This window comes from Gorilla gorilla, chromosome 5 (assembly GCF_029281585.2).
Source record: "Gorilla gorilla gorilla isolate KB3781 chromosome 5, NHGRI_mGorGor1-v2.1_pri, whole genome shotgun sequence".
Taxonomy (NCBI): domain Eukaryota; kingdom Metazoa; phylum Chordata; class Mammalia; order Primates; family Hominidae; genus Gorilla; species Gorilla gorilla.
Window position 1 is genome coordinate 38,698,760 of NC_073229.2, and position 16,755 is coordinate 38,715,514.

The 16,755-nt window shown below is 37.9% G+C and overlaps 1 protein-coding gene and 1 long non-coding RNA gene across 3 annotated transcripts in view; one reads left to right on the top strand and one right to left on the bottom strand.

Moving 5' to 3' along the window:
• CDKAL1 (CDKAL1 threonylcarbamoyladenosine tRNA methylthiotransferase) overlaps window positions 1–16,755 on the top strand; it is a 695,935-nt gene that overhangs the window by 458,212 nt on the left and 220,968 nt on the right. For both annotated transcript variants that reach the window (XM_019030135.2, XM_055391283.2), the window contains exon 11: window positions 5,678–5,823. In XM_019030135.2, coding sequence (XP_018885680.1) covers window positions 5,678–5,823 — 146 coding nt within the window. The remainder of the gene's footprint in view (window positions 1–5,677; window positions 5,824–16,755) is intronic.
• LOC129534401 (uncharacterized) overlaps window positions 1–16,755 on the bottom strand; it is a 66,015-nt gene that overhangs the window by 20,321 nt on the left and 28,939 nt on the right. The window lies entirely within an intron of this gene.

Here is a 16,755-nt window from a genome sequence, read left to right on the forward strand (position 1 = left end):
CAAGCTTCAGCATACCTTTAGAAATATAATCCATGATGGGGCTACCTTTATTTAAAGTGTCTTCATTGTTACAGGCATACCTCAGAGATACTGCAGGTTTGGTTCCAGACCTCTGCAAAATAGCAAATATCACCATAAAGCAAGTTACGTGAATTTTTTAGTTTCCTAGTGTATGTAAAAGTTATGTTTATACTATATTATAGTCTAGTAAGTATACAATAGTGTTATGTGTAAAAAATGTACATACCTTAATTTTAAAATACTTTATTGCTAAAAAATGAGCCTTCAGCGAGTTATTATCTTTTTGCTTGTGATGGGTCTTGCCACGATGTTGATGGCTATGGACTCATCAGAGTGGTGATTGCTAAAGGTTAAGAAAGTAGCTGTGGCAGTGCAGCTTCTCTCAAAATTGGAGTCAACCCTGTCAAACTCTGCTTTATCAACTACATTTGTATATTATCATAAATACTTTGTTGTCATTTCAACAGTCTTCACAGTGTCTTCAACAGGAATACATTCCATCTCGAAACCACTTTCTTTGCTCATCCATAAGAAACAACGCATCATCTGTTCAAGTCTGATGATGAGATTGCAGCAATTCCATCATATCTTCAGGCTCCACTTGTAATTCTAGTTGTTTTCCTGTTTCCACCACATCTGCACTTACTTCCTCCATTGAAGTCTGAACCACTCAAAGTTATCCATGAGGGCTGAAATCAATGTCTTCCAAACTCCTGTTTATATTGATATTTTGTTCTCCTCCCTTGAATCATGAATGTTCTTAACAGCATCTGGAATGACGAGTCCTTTCTAGAAGGCTTTTAATTTACTTTACCTAGATCCACCAGAGGAATCACTATGGCAGTTTTAGCCTTACAAAAATGTATTTCTTATATAATGAACTTGAAAGTTGAAATTACTCCTTGGTCCATGTACTGCAGAATGGATGTTGTGTTAGCAGGCATGAAAACATTAATCTCTTTGTACATCCCCATCAGATCTCTTGGATGACCAGGTGCATTGTCCATGAGCAGTAATATTTTGAAAGGAATCTTTTTTTCCTGAGCAGTAGGTCTTGATAGTGGGCTTAAAATATCCAGTAAACCATGCTGTCAACACATGTGCTCTCACCAGACTTTGGTGTTCCATTTATAGAGTATGGACAGAGTCAATTTATCATAATTCTTGAGGGCCCTAGAGTTTTCAGAATGGTAAATGAGAATTGGTTTCAACTTACAGTCACCAGTTGCATTATCCCCTAACAAGAGAGTCAGTCTTTCTGTCCTCTGAAGCTTTGAAGCATTGCTTCAAAGCCTTTTGTATTGACTTCTCTTCTCTAGCTATGAAAGTCCTAGATGCCACCACTTTTTAATAGAAGGCTGTTTTGTCTACATTGAAAAATCTGCGGTGTGCCATAGCCATCTTCATCAGTGATCTTAGCTAAGTCTTCGGATAATTTGCTACAGCTTCTACTTCAGCACTTGCTTATTCAGTTTGCACTTTCATGTTATGGAAACAGCGTTCCTTAAACCTCATGAACCAACCTCTTCTAGCTTCAAACGTCTTCTGCAGTCTCCTCACTTCAATCAGCCTTTATAGAATTGAAGAGAGTTAGGGCCTTGCTCTGGATTAGGTTTGTGCTTAAGGGAATGTTGTGGCTGGTTTGATCATCTATCCAGACGACTGAAACTTTCTCCATATCAGCAATAAGGCTGTTTGACTTTCTTATCATTCGTGAGTTCACTGGAGTAGCACTTTTGATTTCCTTCAAGAACTTTTCCTTTGCATTCATAATTTGGCTGACTGGTGCAAGAGGCCTAGCTTTTAACGTGTCTCAGCTTTTGACATACCTTCCCCACTAAGGTTAACGCCTTCCAGCTTTTGATTTACAGTGAGAAACGTGGGGCTTTTCCATCCACTTGAATATTTAAAGGCCTTCGTCAGGTTATTAATTGGCCTAATTTCAATATTGTTGTATCTCAGAGGATAGGGAGGCCCAAGATGGGAAGAGCCAATTGGAAGAGCAGTCAGAACACACACAACATTTATTAAATTTGCCATCTTATATGGGTGCGGTTTGTGGCACCCCAAAATAATTACAAGAGTAACATCAAAGATCACTGATGACAGATCATCACAGCAGATACAGTAATAATTTAAAAAGTCTAAAATATTGCAAGAATTACCAAAATGTGACACAGAGATACGAAGTGAGCACATGCTGTTGAAAAAATTTGCCAGTGCACATGCTTGACACAGGGTTGCCACAAACCTTCAATTTGTAAGAAACACAATATTTGGGAAGCACAATAAAATGATGTATGCCTGTACTTATGTATATACCTATAGATTTACATATAATTATTCATTTGTTCCAGAAATTAAGGCAGGCTGATTAAATGCCTGTTTACCTACTTGAATATATGTTTGTTTACCTGGTTGAGCCAAACTGAAATATTACTAAATGAAAGTTTGTCTTCCTATTGAAATTACAATTTACACCTCTTTTCGTGTATGTTGATGTAGTTGTAACCCGTATCTGTATTTAAATGTTTAGTGGTGTGCTTAGCACAGTATAAGCTATTGTAGAAATGCAGAGGGAAGAGTAAAATATAATTCCTGGCCTTGTAGCAGCCTTGTAGCATTCATTTCTGGAGATTCATTATTGTATTGCCAGAAAGAGCTAAGTAAACACTTTGGTAACACCAGGAACAGGTTGCTGAGAAGTCATAAAGGAAGAAGTTTCTGAAAGATGAAGAGAACACAAGTTGTCCTAAACTAAGAGTGCTGAGCAAGAAGAGGAATGGAAGAGAAAGCAAAACAAAAAATACATACTTTGTCTCCTTGGGGACATTAATCTGTGTTAAGTCATGATTCTCTTAGTGGTAGAAACATGGACTTTAATTAAGGGGCAAGTGTATTTTTATTTTGTGTTCTAGCAGTATAAAGTTGCAAGGCCTGTAGTATGAAGCTAAAGATAATTACTAGTGGGAAGGTTTATTTTGAGAACCACGGGGGTGGCGGGGGAGGGGGAAACCACTACATTTATCCTACTTGTTTGCTATTAACATTTTAATTTGTAAATTGGCATACTGTAGCAGGGCAAAGTTTCATCTAGCTCAGTATCCTGTTTATAGTAAGAGGCCACCCTGAGTGTTTCCAAGAGAAACTGCACCACCCTCTCTGGCCCGGGGTCATGTTTGCTGGTAAACCCCTTTCAAATTTATGTCATGCAAATCAGTACCAGTTATTTCTCCTTCACTTGCTAGTTCGGGAACTAGCTTATCAGAAAGCTGTTTTATTTATTGATAGGTTCCCTGTAATCCATATAAAATTGTGATACTGGGAACTTAAAATACTTACCAAAAGAAAAAAATTTAAAAATTAGATGATTTACATATGGAGTGCTTATTCTATTAGCATATACTGGATTATCTTAATTTATTTTCACAATAGCCCAGTAGCCCTATGAGGTGAATATTATCCTTCTCTCCATTTTATAGATGAGAAGAAGGTACACAGCCTGAGTGTGAAGTTTCATCTCAAAGTGTATTACACGTCAAGATGTCATTTCTCATCGCAATAGATATGTCTAAAGCTGTGAGTGCTGCCACTTTAGAAAACAAAGATCTTTGTACAGTTATGTTTCTTAAATTTGGGGGGGATTTTGATGTTCAAGTGTGAAGAACCTGAAAGGCAGAGTATTCTAGCATAAGGCCAGCATATTTACTGTAGGATGCGTAATGTGAGTGTGGCTCTGCCTCGCCCAGCTCCAAGTGTGCAGTATGGCTACAAAGAGGCTGCTGAGGCCAGGCGCGATGGCTCACGCCTGTAATCCCAGCACTTTGAGAGGCTGAGGCAGGCGGATCACCTGAGGTCGGGAGTTCAAGACCAGCCTGACCAACATGGTGAAACCCCATCTCTACTAAAACCACAAAAATTAGCTGGGCGTGGTGGCACATGCCTGTAATCCCAGCTACTTGGACGCTTGGGCAGGAGAATCACTTGAACCTGGGAGGTGGAGGTGGCAGTGAGCTGAGATCACGCCACTGCACTCCAGCCTGGGTGACAGAGCAAAATTCCATCTCAAAAAAAAAGAGCCTACTGAATACCCAGCCCAGAAATGTAACAGTTTCATGAAAGTGTATCCAGCTGCTTTTCTACTAAATAAGAAATTCTTCAACTCCAATTCCAATTTAGTAGTCTATATGTAACAAGGTTAGCAAGGTATATACCTATTAATTCCTGGTAGAGAAAGTGTGGATAAAGGATATCTATGAGTGATTTTATTTGATAATCTTAGTGAAAGGATTATTTTAAACAACCGCTGCTAAGAAGGTGACTGATTTGAGTTCATCTCTGGGCTTCCCCTTTGGCTAAAATGCTAATGTTCACAGTCAATGAAAAGAAAATGGAGAAACACAGGGCATGGTTGATCCGTATGCATGACTAACTCTTGAAGAGCTGAGAGGTAACTGGACGGAATTAGCTGGCTCTTTGATTCCATAAGATCCTTCAAAATATTTTTTGAAGGATGAAATGAGGTAACAGATGTGAAAGTGCAATACTTTGAAAACTAAGAATCACTGGACACATGCAAGTTATTAATGAGCCGCTCCCTTTATGACATTTTTATTCACTACTGGACTCTGAAAGGCCGTATGCGCCTGCTGTCTCTTTTCACTTTTCTTTTTCTTTTTTTCTTTCTGTTTCTTTTCTTTTTTCTTTTTCTCTTTCTCTCCTTCCTTTCCTCCCTCTCTTTCAAATCGATGACCTGACAGCATGCAGCAGTGGAGAAGGGCCACATTAGTCATCTTACCTAATGCTCACATGAATGGTGACATTATAGAATTTCACCTCTGTCACTCTTTCTTATTCACCCCCTTTGTATCCTTGGAGGAATTTTTAAACACTCTCTGAGTTTTTAATGTTTTTCACTTAAATGTATTCTCTTTCGCTTGGCAAGATACGTTCTTCTTAATCTTCATCTCTTCTTTCTGTTCTTTTTATGCATCTTAAGTATGAAAGTTAGCAGGTGCCCAGTGGTGAAGTGGCTGGCCTCACTGTCTGGTCATGTGCCTTTTGCGTAATAGATACTCAAAAAATATGTGACTGAAATTAAAAAAAAAAAAAAAAAAGAAAGAAACAGGTGAGTTGTAGAGTTTTTTTCCTGATTTTTTTTGTACAAATATGTCATTTGTCTTGGCAATAATATTTGTATTAAAAAATGTGTTAACCTAAATTTGGAAACTTTCTGTATTCCAGTATAGGAGATTATGGGATCTCAAGTGTTTGCCTTAAATACTGATGTTTTTCCCACAAATGTAACAAGGCAGAATGTAAAACTCCTTGGAAGTGAAGTAGAAATGGTGTTTGTTTTGGAATCCTGAAAAATCTTTTTACTCTTTAGGCATTATGTGACTTTATCTCTGTTTTGTCACCTAAGAGAAACAGAGAGCATGAGGAAATAATTGTTGTGTGGAATCCTCTGAAAGTGATATTGAATTCCCAAATCTCATCATAGAATATTACCAACTGATGTTCACTTTAAGAGCCTTGATGATTGGACTGTTTTCAGCTAGTATGTTTATTTGCTTGCGCTTGTGGTGTTGATGTGAGGAAAACCATTCCACAATTTGTTAAAATGATTAGTGTTTTCTCCTTCCATTTTTTTAAGGAAATGGCAAAAATCCTTAATCACCCCAGAGTCTACGCTTTTCTGCACATACCAGTCCAGTCTGCCTCCGACAGCATACTCATGGAAATGAAAAGAGAATACTGTGTGGCTGACTTCAAAAGAGTAGTGGATTTTCTGAAAGAGAAGTAAGTCTGTTAGTACTTAAGAAAATAACCATTTCTTTTTTCTTTCAAAAGCTTGTGGCAAAAATGCACTTATTGCAGCCTTACAATTAAAGGTACAAGAGAGAAGGCGAGACTTTCGAAGCTTTCAAAGCCTTTAAGTCTCCTTGGCACCTTTGATGTGGTTTTTTCTTTCTCCTCAGTTTATATCCACCTTCCATCTGTACATGACACACCATTAATTTGTGTAAGATTGCCAGTCTTTTTAAGGTAATGTGAATTGTGATTATTTTTATACCTGACCTGGTGGATGAAAACTGCTTTAGCTTTGCTCTGTGTAAATCTCCTTTAATGTGGCTTTTTGAAGTTATGAGCTGGTTTTGACGTGGACAGAGGCCAAATTGCGTCACTACAAAATAGATAATTTTCTACTAAACAGCATTTTTTAAAGAGTATCTGGAATGTCTATGCTTTTACACACGAAGCCCTGCAGTTTGCTTAAAGAATTGTGATTTACAAGAAGGTTTGAGGATTCTACTTTTTAAAGTTCAAATTGCTATTGACCAAAATTAAGGCATATTTACACAATGTCAGACATGAATGATAATTTTGTTTCCACAGAAAATACTTTCAGCCCTTAATTATGTTCTTCAAAACCCTGCTCCTCATCATCACCAAACATTGACTGCCTTCTGTGATTATGCTAGGCAGGAAATGGAAGTGCTGGCCCAGGTCACACAGAGCCTTCTCAAGTCTACATCACTGTTCTCCCCTCTGGGGATATGTCATTTGTCTTGGCATATTTGTGGCCGGGGTCTTCCTACTTTTCATACATTTTTTCCATAGCCTTTTCCTTTGTTGTTTTTCTTAATTAAGATACAACTTTTTATTTCCATCGTCTTGTTTATAATTATGTACCTTTGTACTATGTCAGAGTACTGCATGGATACGATTGCTTTATACAAATTGTAAGCAATTATTTTTTCCACCTTTAGTTAGTCATTTATCCTAACTGCATATGATCATTTTAAAAATCTTTTTCTTTTTTTTTTCCTTTTTCTATTCTTCCATACCTTTCCATTACATATCTTTCTAAGTTTTTTTCTAACCTCTAGGCATTCTTGATTATCCTAACCACCAAGAATAAAGCTACTTAGTGTACATTCAGACAAATACAGCTAATTGTCCAAATATTCAAATCAGTGCATAGAAGCTGTATTTGTTAAGTGCTACAGCCTTCAAAGTGGAAAATGGAAAATAGTTCTCTACCCTTTTTAATACTTTCAAATCTTGAACAGAACTGTGTTAGGCTAAAGAATATAGATTTTTATTTGTTTAAATATCTGCTGTTGGCCTATAGCCCTTTCTTGCCTTTCTTCTATTATTGCAGGCAAATTTGTCTCATATAAGAGAGTTCTTTTGGGCACTCTGGCACTGGTAAATGGAATATTTTCAAAATTTCAAGTCAGTCGCACTTGTGAAATTTCTTCCTTCTTTGCCTATTAACAGCAGTAGCCAATAAAAACTTGATACTTGTTACACAATATTTTCCCAAGTATAAACATGCATCCCGGGTGCAGAATAGACTAGAACACTTTCCAGATAGTTTGTTGCATTAGTGTGATTAAACGAGGTTAAGGAATCAGCACCTCTCTTTTATCTTTATTTGGCTGAGGGCTGACTCAGTTGTTGGAGGAATTACTGTGGCTACTTAACTGGGCAACAATTTCACAGGTTACGTTGTTCTGGAGGTCTGTTAAATCTGTTCCATCTTGAACAGTTCCAACAGCCTCCATGAGCTATATAGAGGTAAAAAGACGATCATGTCAGGTATTAGGAAATAGTCTCTTGGATTTCTTTGGATCTGGGTCCTTTCTTTGGATTCTGAGTAATTGTGAGACATCTATGTAGTTTTTCTAGAAGTATTCAACCAACTGGAGGATCCTAGAACCAACTATGTTTCCCAGGGATCTCTAGTATTTCTAGCAATGAAAATATTAGACATACCTGGAGAAGATATTGGAGATGCCTGGAGATCACACTCCATCCCATACCCCCCCTTATGTAGTTTCAGTTTCAAGTGCCATGTGTCAATTAGATTGTAGAGTATGAGTCTAGTCAGTTAGCATCTCCGAGAGATTTTTAAATTAACGCTGTATTGTGTATATGCAGCAAGGGCAGAAGCAACCCTGGTATATAATTTCACATTTAGATTATAAGTAAGATATATTGGAAAACTGTAGTAGGCAGCCAATATGTTATACCTGCTTATGTATAGCAGATGACTGAGAAAACTTCAGGTAACCTATTTAAAAAAAAAAAAAAAATCAGATTATCACTGCCAATAAAGTGATCCTAGGCCCAGTGCAGTGGCTCATGCCTGGAATCCTAGTACATTGGGAGGCTGAGGTGGATGGATCTCCTGAGCTCAGGAGTTCAAGATCAGCTTGGGCAACATGGTGAAACCCCGTCTGTATCAAAAATACAAAAAATTAGCTGGTCGTGTTGGCTCGCACCTGTGATCCCAACTACTTGGGAGGCTGAGGTGGGAGAAACAATTGAGCCTGGGAGGCGGAGGTTGCAGTGAGCCAAGATTACGCCACTGCACTCCAGCCTGAGCGACAGAGTGAGACCTATCTCAAAAAATAAAATAAAAAAGTGATCCTTGCATAGTTTTAGACAGTTCATCAGAACCATAAAATTGTGTATTTTGTCTAGTCCATCTGTTGTGAAGAGTAATATAGACTTACTCCCATGAGGACAGTATAATCAGCTTTGCCATTTAGCGAAAAAGAGTTTTCCTGTCCTCTTGGGGAAGTCCATCTACCTAGTGAGTAATTTCCAACTATTATGGACATTTAGAAATAGATGAAATATTTTAGACTAGGCACAGTGGCTCACACCTCTAATCCCAGCACTTTGGGAGGCCGAGGTGGGTGGATCACCTGAGGTCAGGAGTTCAAGACCAGCCTGGCCAACATGGTGAAACCATCTCTACTAAAAAAAAAAATATATATATATATATATATACACACACACATATATACACACATACATACACAAAAATTAGCCAGGCATGGTGGCACGTGCCTGTAATCCCAGCTACTCCCAGCTACTCGGGAGGCTGAGGCAGGAGAATCACTTGAACTCAGGAGGCAAAAGTTGCAGTAAGCTGAGATCATGCCACTGCACTCCAGCCTGGGTGACAGAGTGAGACTCCATCTCAAAAATAAAAAAAGAAAGAAAAAAGAAATAAATGAAATATTTTAAATAGTTCTTATGTTTGACCTACCTTCCCCTATAAAAACTAGTATAGCTTTATGCCAAATAGATTAGTTCTCATTTTGGAAACACCAAAGTTTCAGGGCTTTCTTTAGAGCCACTAGCCTGGATAACTGATCCAGCACAAAATTGTCTTGTCCAGCCTTTATTATAATTCAACACAGTATTTTCACTCTTAGAGGGCCTAACACTATCATGTTGCCCTGATTTGTGCCTAACGCTCATTCATAAAATGATCCTGACTTAAAGTGGTATGTTTGGTGCTTTCTTTTTCTGTTTGCTTTTTAAGTCCTTCCTAAATGGCGGCCCATTTCATTTACATCTCTCATTTCCCCTGAAGTCTTTGAAGCCTTTTTTGTAATGTACCTTTAACAAATAAAAGTCTCTCTTTTTTCTCCAGCAGTGTGAGGCTTCTCAAATATTTATGTTATGAGTTATGGACAAGGCATTTCCTGATCTGTTTCCTTAAAAAATCCATTTTTTAAGACAACCTATAGCATTTAAGAATGAAATCCAAACTATGGGAGTTTACCTGAAGCTGCAAGCTTTCAAACTGCTAATTTTGTGATGTTGGTAGAGCCGTGAAAGTGGAAGTGAAATCTTTTTAATTAATTTTCTTTGCAGTTGAAAATGGCCCGTGTTTTAGCTGGTAGCTATGTAAGTTTACATATGAGCCAACTAAGCTGGTTCATTATTCTCTTCAGTTGTTTGAAAGTTGGCAGCCATCATCACAACAGCAGCTGGATACAAGATAACCTAGCAGTGTTGGCACATGTTGAGGCATATGGGAATTTATTAAATCATGCAACCTTTGCAAAGAAGAGCGTCTAAATGACTTAATATACTAATTTAAAACAGCTGGCCATGAGCAATCATATGACTTAAATTATTCTATTCAGATTTATTAATCCAATTGAACATTGAGTAATTTGATGTTTTTATCTAAATGGATAAGATGATTTTTTGAAGTATGAAATGCGATTTGTAGGGATAGGGGAAGAAACTATATAGAACAAAGCAAGTGGTGCAATTCTGGTTTTAGAAATAATCTGTGTTTGGCTGGGTGCAGTGGCTGACACCTGTAATCCCAACACTTTGGGAGGCTGAGGTAGGAGGATCACTTGAGCCCAGGAGTTCCAGACCAGCCTGTGAGACCGTATCTCTACAAAAAAATAAAAATAAAAAAACTAGCTGAGCATGCTGATGTACACCTGTAGTCTCAACTACTAGGGAGGCTGAGGCAGGAGGATCACTGGAGCCTGGAAGTTGGAAGTTACAATGAGCTATGATCATGCTGCTGCACTCCAGCCTGCGTGACAGAGCGAGATCCTGTCTTTCAAAAAAAAAAATTGTTTTTGTATTTTAAAATATGTATCTTATATATTTTACTATCATTCATTGTCACATAACTGATGTTTCTGTTATCTTTTTAACTTATTACTGAGATGTTTTTTAAAGTATAAAACATGAATTATTCTTTTTTCTTTTTTCATGTGTTTTTGAGAGAGTTACTTCCCAATTCAATGATTTTTGTACTGCGTTATGTTGGGGATGATATAATTAGGGTTCCCAGGGCCTTGAGGCATTAGACAGGGACTTTAATTGGGCCTCTATCATTTGAGCAGCAGTGAATTTATAGTCACTCCCCAACATAAACCATGCATTAACATATATTCAAAAAATGACAACATGCGGAGTTCTTAAGCATATGTTTTAAAGCTAAGTAAAAGAATCTTGAAGTCCTCAAGTTCACACATTAAAATGTGAAAGAAACATGTAAGAATATCCTACGGATAGATATTTAGGAAATGAAACAGTTTATATATTAAAAGACCTAACTCTTTAGACAGAGTATTTTGTTAGAAGTCCAGTAGCTTTTTAGTTTATGTTAACTAGACCTTAAATAGTAAACATCTCTATCTTTCTCACTTGGTAAATACAATTTGAATGAATTAATAAACAGTTTTGTTTTTACCTGCAAGTTGCATGGATCTAACGTTAAGTTGCATCTTACTGTGGCATCTCCATGTTGATTTTTAATCCCATGATATCGTTCATTTTAGAATTTGCCATTATCATTTCTTAAGGTACTGTGCACTTCAGGGTTAATTTCCCTTGTTGCTTATAGAATATTAACCATTTTAGCACTGTGATATTTATTATTATTCCCCTAAGTTCACTATACCCAGAGATTGCCCGGTGAAATACCACAGCTAATAAGCAATGAGCACTCACGGGTAAAGGGGAATCTTTTGCAGGGCGAGGAGAGAACAAACTAGAGGGGAAGTAGCAGACTTGCAGAGGAAGTTTCATTCTGTGATCTCTCCGCTGTATACTCATTCAATGGAAGGGGCACAAGGGCATAAAGCCAGTATTACTTGGCTTTATGGCAGGATGATGACTGTAAGTGAGTCATTGAGCTAACTTATATCATCCAGCCCATCCTATGACCTACTTTTCCAGTCTATCTGCAAAAAGGATGCTAAATTATTAACATCCTGAGTAATTTTTCTTTCCTATCATTAGTCCTGGTCATTCATGTGTGCTTATTGGAACACAATCTGATAAAAGCTATGTTACATTAAATTAGTATTTTATTCTGCCTTATTCATCTAGTTTTAGTCCTAGTGGCTTGGAAACATAAGTAGAATATTTGTCAGAAGAGAAGAAAAGAAATGCAAAAGAAAAAAAAAGAATGATTCAGCAAGGATTAGATAATTATATTTTCTTCCAGATGCATTCCCAGATGTGTTTCTGTTCACTAAGTAACCACCTCCAAAATACTTTAGGCAAAATGCTTCCTTGAAAAATGTTTTCTGGCTTTATGTCATCATTTCTAGTATCTTTAGCTAAGTTGTTATTTTGGGTAGCACTAAGGTCTTGCTCACTGTTTTTATCTTTTGCCAGATTTCTTTCTGAGGTAGTGAAGTTCTTTTCCCTTCTCTCCATTGCTACTTTTAGAACTTTTCTAATGAATACATATATATCATTGGATCAGTTATTTAGCAGAAAAACGTATTTACTTTTTTTTCCTTCTCCAGTGTGTTGTTATATTTAGAAGATTATATGCTAAATAGATTATGACAAAATGTGCTAAATGCCATAGGATTCTGGGACTACCCCAAATTCGATTCACTGGTTTGAAGGCAACTGTTACTTTATGTTGACTTGCTTTCCATTTCCTTGTAGTCTGGTCAAGAAAGGAACCTCATTTTTCCTAAACTTCATTCACTTTATATCCTTCCTTTACAATATGATTATGTTATTCCTTTCAGAAATCATCGTCTCTTAATCTCTTGTGCATTTTTCCTGCCTCAGTGGTATATCATAAACATAAAGGTCCAATCACATATACATGAAGTAGTAGAATAATAACATTTTTCTTTTTTTGACAGAGTGCTTTCATATTCCACAGAGCTTGCATATTAACTCATTATGTTACAAAAACTTAGCAAAGTACATAGGGTTAGTATTTTTAATTTGCATTTTATAAAACAAATGTCAGGGTTCAGAATGGTTAGAAAGAGTTGTTGAGGCCAGGCATGGTGGCTCATGCCTGTAATCCCAGCACTTTCAGAGGCTGAGGCAGACAGATCGCTTGAGTCCAGGAGTTCAAGAACAGCCTGGACAACATAGCAAAACCCCATCTCTACAAAAAATTAGCCAGGTGTGGTGGCACTCGCCTGTAGTCGCAGCTACTTGGGAGGCTGAGGTGGGAGGATCCTGGGAGGCACTCACCTATAGTCCCAGCTACTTGGGAGGCTGAGGTTGAGCCTGGGAGGCAGAGGCTACCATGAGCCGAGATCACACCACTGCATTCCAGCCTGGGCAACAGAGCAAGACCCTGTCTCAAAAAAAAAAAAAAAAAAAGCCCACAATGAATTAATGCATACTGGAACTATATACCCTCAGTTTCTACTGTGGTTCTTTTTACCAGTTCCAATAGCATATATTAATTAAATGATTTATATTTTTATCGGTTATGTGTCCAGACTAGTAATAAATGCAATGGTAAGAATACCGATAATCCTTAACATGATAATCATAATAAAACAATTATCTAATATTTTTGGGTGTTTACTTTCGTGCCAAGCACTACTGTTAAAGCATTGTATGTCTTAGGTTGTTTAATCCTCAAGGCCCAAAGATGTTAAGTAATTTGCCCAAAGTCATGCAGTTAGTGATAGAACCTTGATAGAATCCAGGCCAGGGGATTACCCAGCCAGTGCTCTTATCCACAGTGTTGTACTGCTGGTCTAATCTAAGGCATTTTCCTCTAGCATTGGAGACAATAAAGTGGATTCAGCAAATATTGAGGAGAAGAAATTTACAATGTACACTTAGAAGAGAAGATGAGGAAGGCATGCATGGGTGTCAAAAGTAGCTCCTTGGTATCGTAAGTAAGGCATAATAATAGAAAATCATATAGTTAACCCAGATAGGGAAATGAGAAGGAGGAGGAGTTTAGGTAGGAAAGATGAGTTTGATGTTAGACATGCTGAATTTGCAGTGACTACCTGGAAAATCTAGGATAGAGCCCCCCTTAGGCTGTAGAAAATATGGGTCAGGAGCCAAAAAGAAAGATGAGGGTCTAGAGATAAATGCTTGGGAGTAATCAGCATTTGAGTAGTAGATGAAGTTATAGGTAATGAGATCATCCAGAAGGAAAAATGGAAGGGTAAGAACAGAAGTCTAGGGAACACCAATATTTCAGTAATAATGGGAAAGGAAAAAGGATTCTGTGGCAGGTTAAAAAGGCAGGGTCAGGCCCGTGGAGGTGGAGACCCAGGAGGAAATAATACCACGGAAGCCAAGAGACGATACAGTTGTAGGAAAAGGAAGGGAAGAAGGGCCGAGTGTTATTGAGAGTTGCCTCTTATAAGCAAGCACTGGGCTGGGGGCTCTGGAGAATATGAAAAAACAAAAAATATTGTTAGATTGCTTTCTTTTCCAAATATCATGAGTATTCAAAAGCTATTGAGTTGTACTAACGTCTAAAGTTAGAAATCTTCATGGTCCTTTTTTGACTGCAGCATCCCCAGTTCCTTGCACAGTGCTTGGTTTGTCCTCTATGACACCCCCACAACTCTGCACCGTATATATGGCAGGAAGGGACTCAAGAGTAAGAAGCAGGGATGATACGTGTCTGTTGAATGAATGGCACTTAACTCTGGAACTAACAAGAGTAAGGCTTAGAGCAGTATTTCTTGGTCTGTTTTAATTAAAGTTCTCTTTTCATAGACAAGAAAATCCTCTTCTCTTTGCAGAAAAAGTGATACATTCCTTTTAATAGCACATAATACTTTGCCTTCTTAGAGATTCTGTGTTCTGTGGACCCCTGCTGGCTAATAGCTAAGAATAATTATTAGGCAATATTTATTGAGCCTATAATATGTTGAAATCAGTGTAGTTTACATGGTACTAAGTGGTTTACATGAATTAACTCATTTAATTCTCACAATGGCACATATTATATACAAAATCTTATCCCCATTTTAGGGTTAAGAAATTTAGGTACATAGAAGTTAAATAACTTGCCTGAAGTCACAGTGCTAATAATTGCCAGAGTTCAGATTCAAGCTCTAGCTTGTGGATCTCCAAATTTTATTTATTGCTATTATCATTTCCAAGTAGGATAGTTTTTGGAAACAATAGGGATGATAATTTTCCAATTGAAAATTATACTACACTATTGAATAGAAAATGTTATATTATACATGCCATCTCCTGGACATTTAATACAACATTCTATAGTCAATATCGCCTCCTTTTTACCTTCACTCTCCATCCAGTCACTGGGTGAGGGGATCAATAAAGAAGCTGTGTTTGTTAAAGCAGAATGACTATGGGCTACAGCAGTCCCACTACTAGCTGTTTATCCAAAGGAAGGGAAATCAGTATCAAAGAGATACCTGTTCCCCCATGTTTATTGCAGATAAACTATGCCCAATAGCCAAGATAAGGAATCAGCCTAAATGTCCATCATCAGATGAATGGATAAAGATATAGCACACACCAGAATACTATTCAACCATAAAAAGAGTGAAATTTTGTCGTGGCAGCAACATGGATGGAACCAAAGGTCATTATGTTAACTGAAATAAACCAGGCACAGAAAGACAAATACCGCGCGTTCTCACTCATATGCAGGAGCTAAAAAAGTTGATCTCATGGAGATGGAACATAGAATGATGCTTACCAGAAAGTGGAAAGGGAGGTAGGTGGTGATGAAGAGAGATTGGTTAAGGGGTACAAACATATAGCTAGATAGAAGGAATAAGTTCTAGTGTTCGGTAGCACAGTAGAGTGACTATAATTAACAACAATTTATTGTATATTTCCAAATAGCTAGAAGAGGAGATTTGAAATGTTCTCAACACAGGAAATGATACATTTTGAGGAACAGATATCCTAAATACTCTAATTTGATCATTACGCATTGTGTGCGTATATCAAAATACCACATATACCTTCCATAAATATGCATAGTATTATGTATCAATTTTTTATGTAAAATGTTTAGAAAATGAAGCTATGTTTGAATGTGACCATGAGGAGAAAAACTACAAATAAAAGTAATGAGTGTTTTATCTGTAATAACATCTTTAATTATAAAACTGCAGAGTTTCTTAATGAAGTATGTGTACGTGTTTTAAAATGAAATGCTAATGCCAGTGGTTGTTAACATGTTGTGAAGCTATTATCCATTCTAAACTACATTTCAAAAACTTTAAGCCCTCATGTCTTCCTCCTACTTATCTTTCTTTCTTAAAGCCAAGCATATTAAATCTCTAGCTTAAACTCCTGCCCATAAGCACCCTGTATTCCTAACCAGAGATCCATTTCATCACTTGCTGCAGGCACAAGGAGAAAGAGTCAATGATGGGTCACTGTTGCCTCCTTGTACTCCTCCTTATCGTCATTCTCACATTCACTGAGCCCTTATTATGCGAATGGGCCACTCTAGGACCTTATGTTCCTACTGAAAATCAGGAAGAAATCAAAGGAGCATGTACAGTATGTGTACTTTTGAATGTTCTAGTCGACTTTGCAGTAATATTGAAAAGGTGCCCTAATTAAGTCCTCAGAAAAAATGAGAAAAGGAAGACTGGGTAATGTAACCCATAATTTTTTTAAAAGGCTGAATCTCAGATTATTAAGATCTGACCAGGGCTGGGCGCGATGGTTCACGCCTGTAACCCCAGCACTTTGGGAGGCCGAGGAGGGCAGATCATGAGGTCTGGAGATCGAGACCATCCTGGCTAACATGGTGAACCCTGTCTCTACTAAAAATACAAAAAATTAGCCGGGCATGGTGGCGGGTGCCTGTAGTCCCAGCTACTTGGGAGGTTGAGGCAGGAGAATGGTGTGAACCCGGGAGGTGGAGCTTGCAGTGAGCTGAGATCGCACCACTGCACTCCAGCCTGGGCGACAGAATGAGTCTCCATCTCAAAAAAAAAAAAAAAAAAAAAAAGCCAGGCACGGTGGCTTACGCCTGTAATCCCAGCACTTTGGGAGGCCAAGGCAGGTGGATCACAAGGTCAGGGGATTGAGAGCATCCTGGCTAACACGGTGAAACCCCATCTCTACTAAAAAAATAGACAAAAAAATTAGCCGGGCGTGGTGGCGGGCACCTGTAGTCCCAGCTACGCGGGAGGCTGATGCAGGAGAATG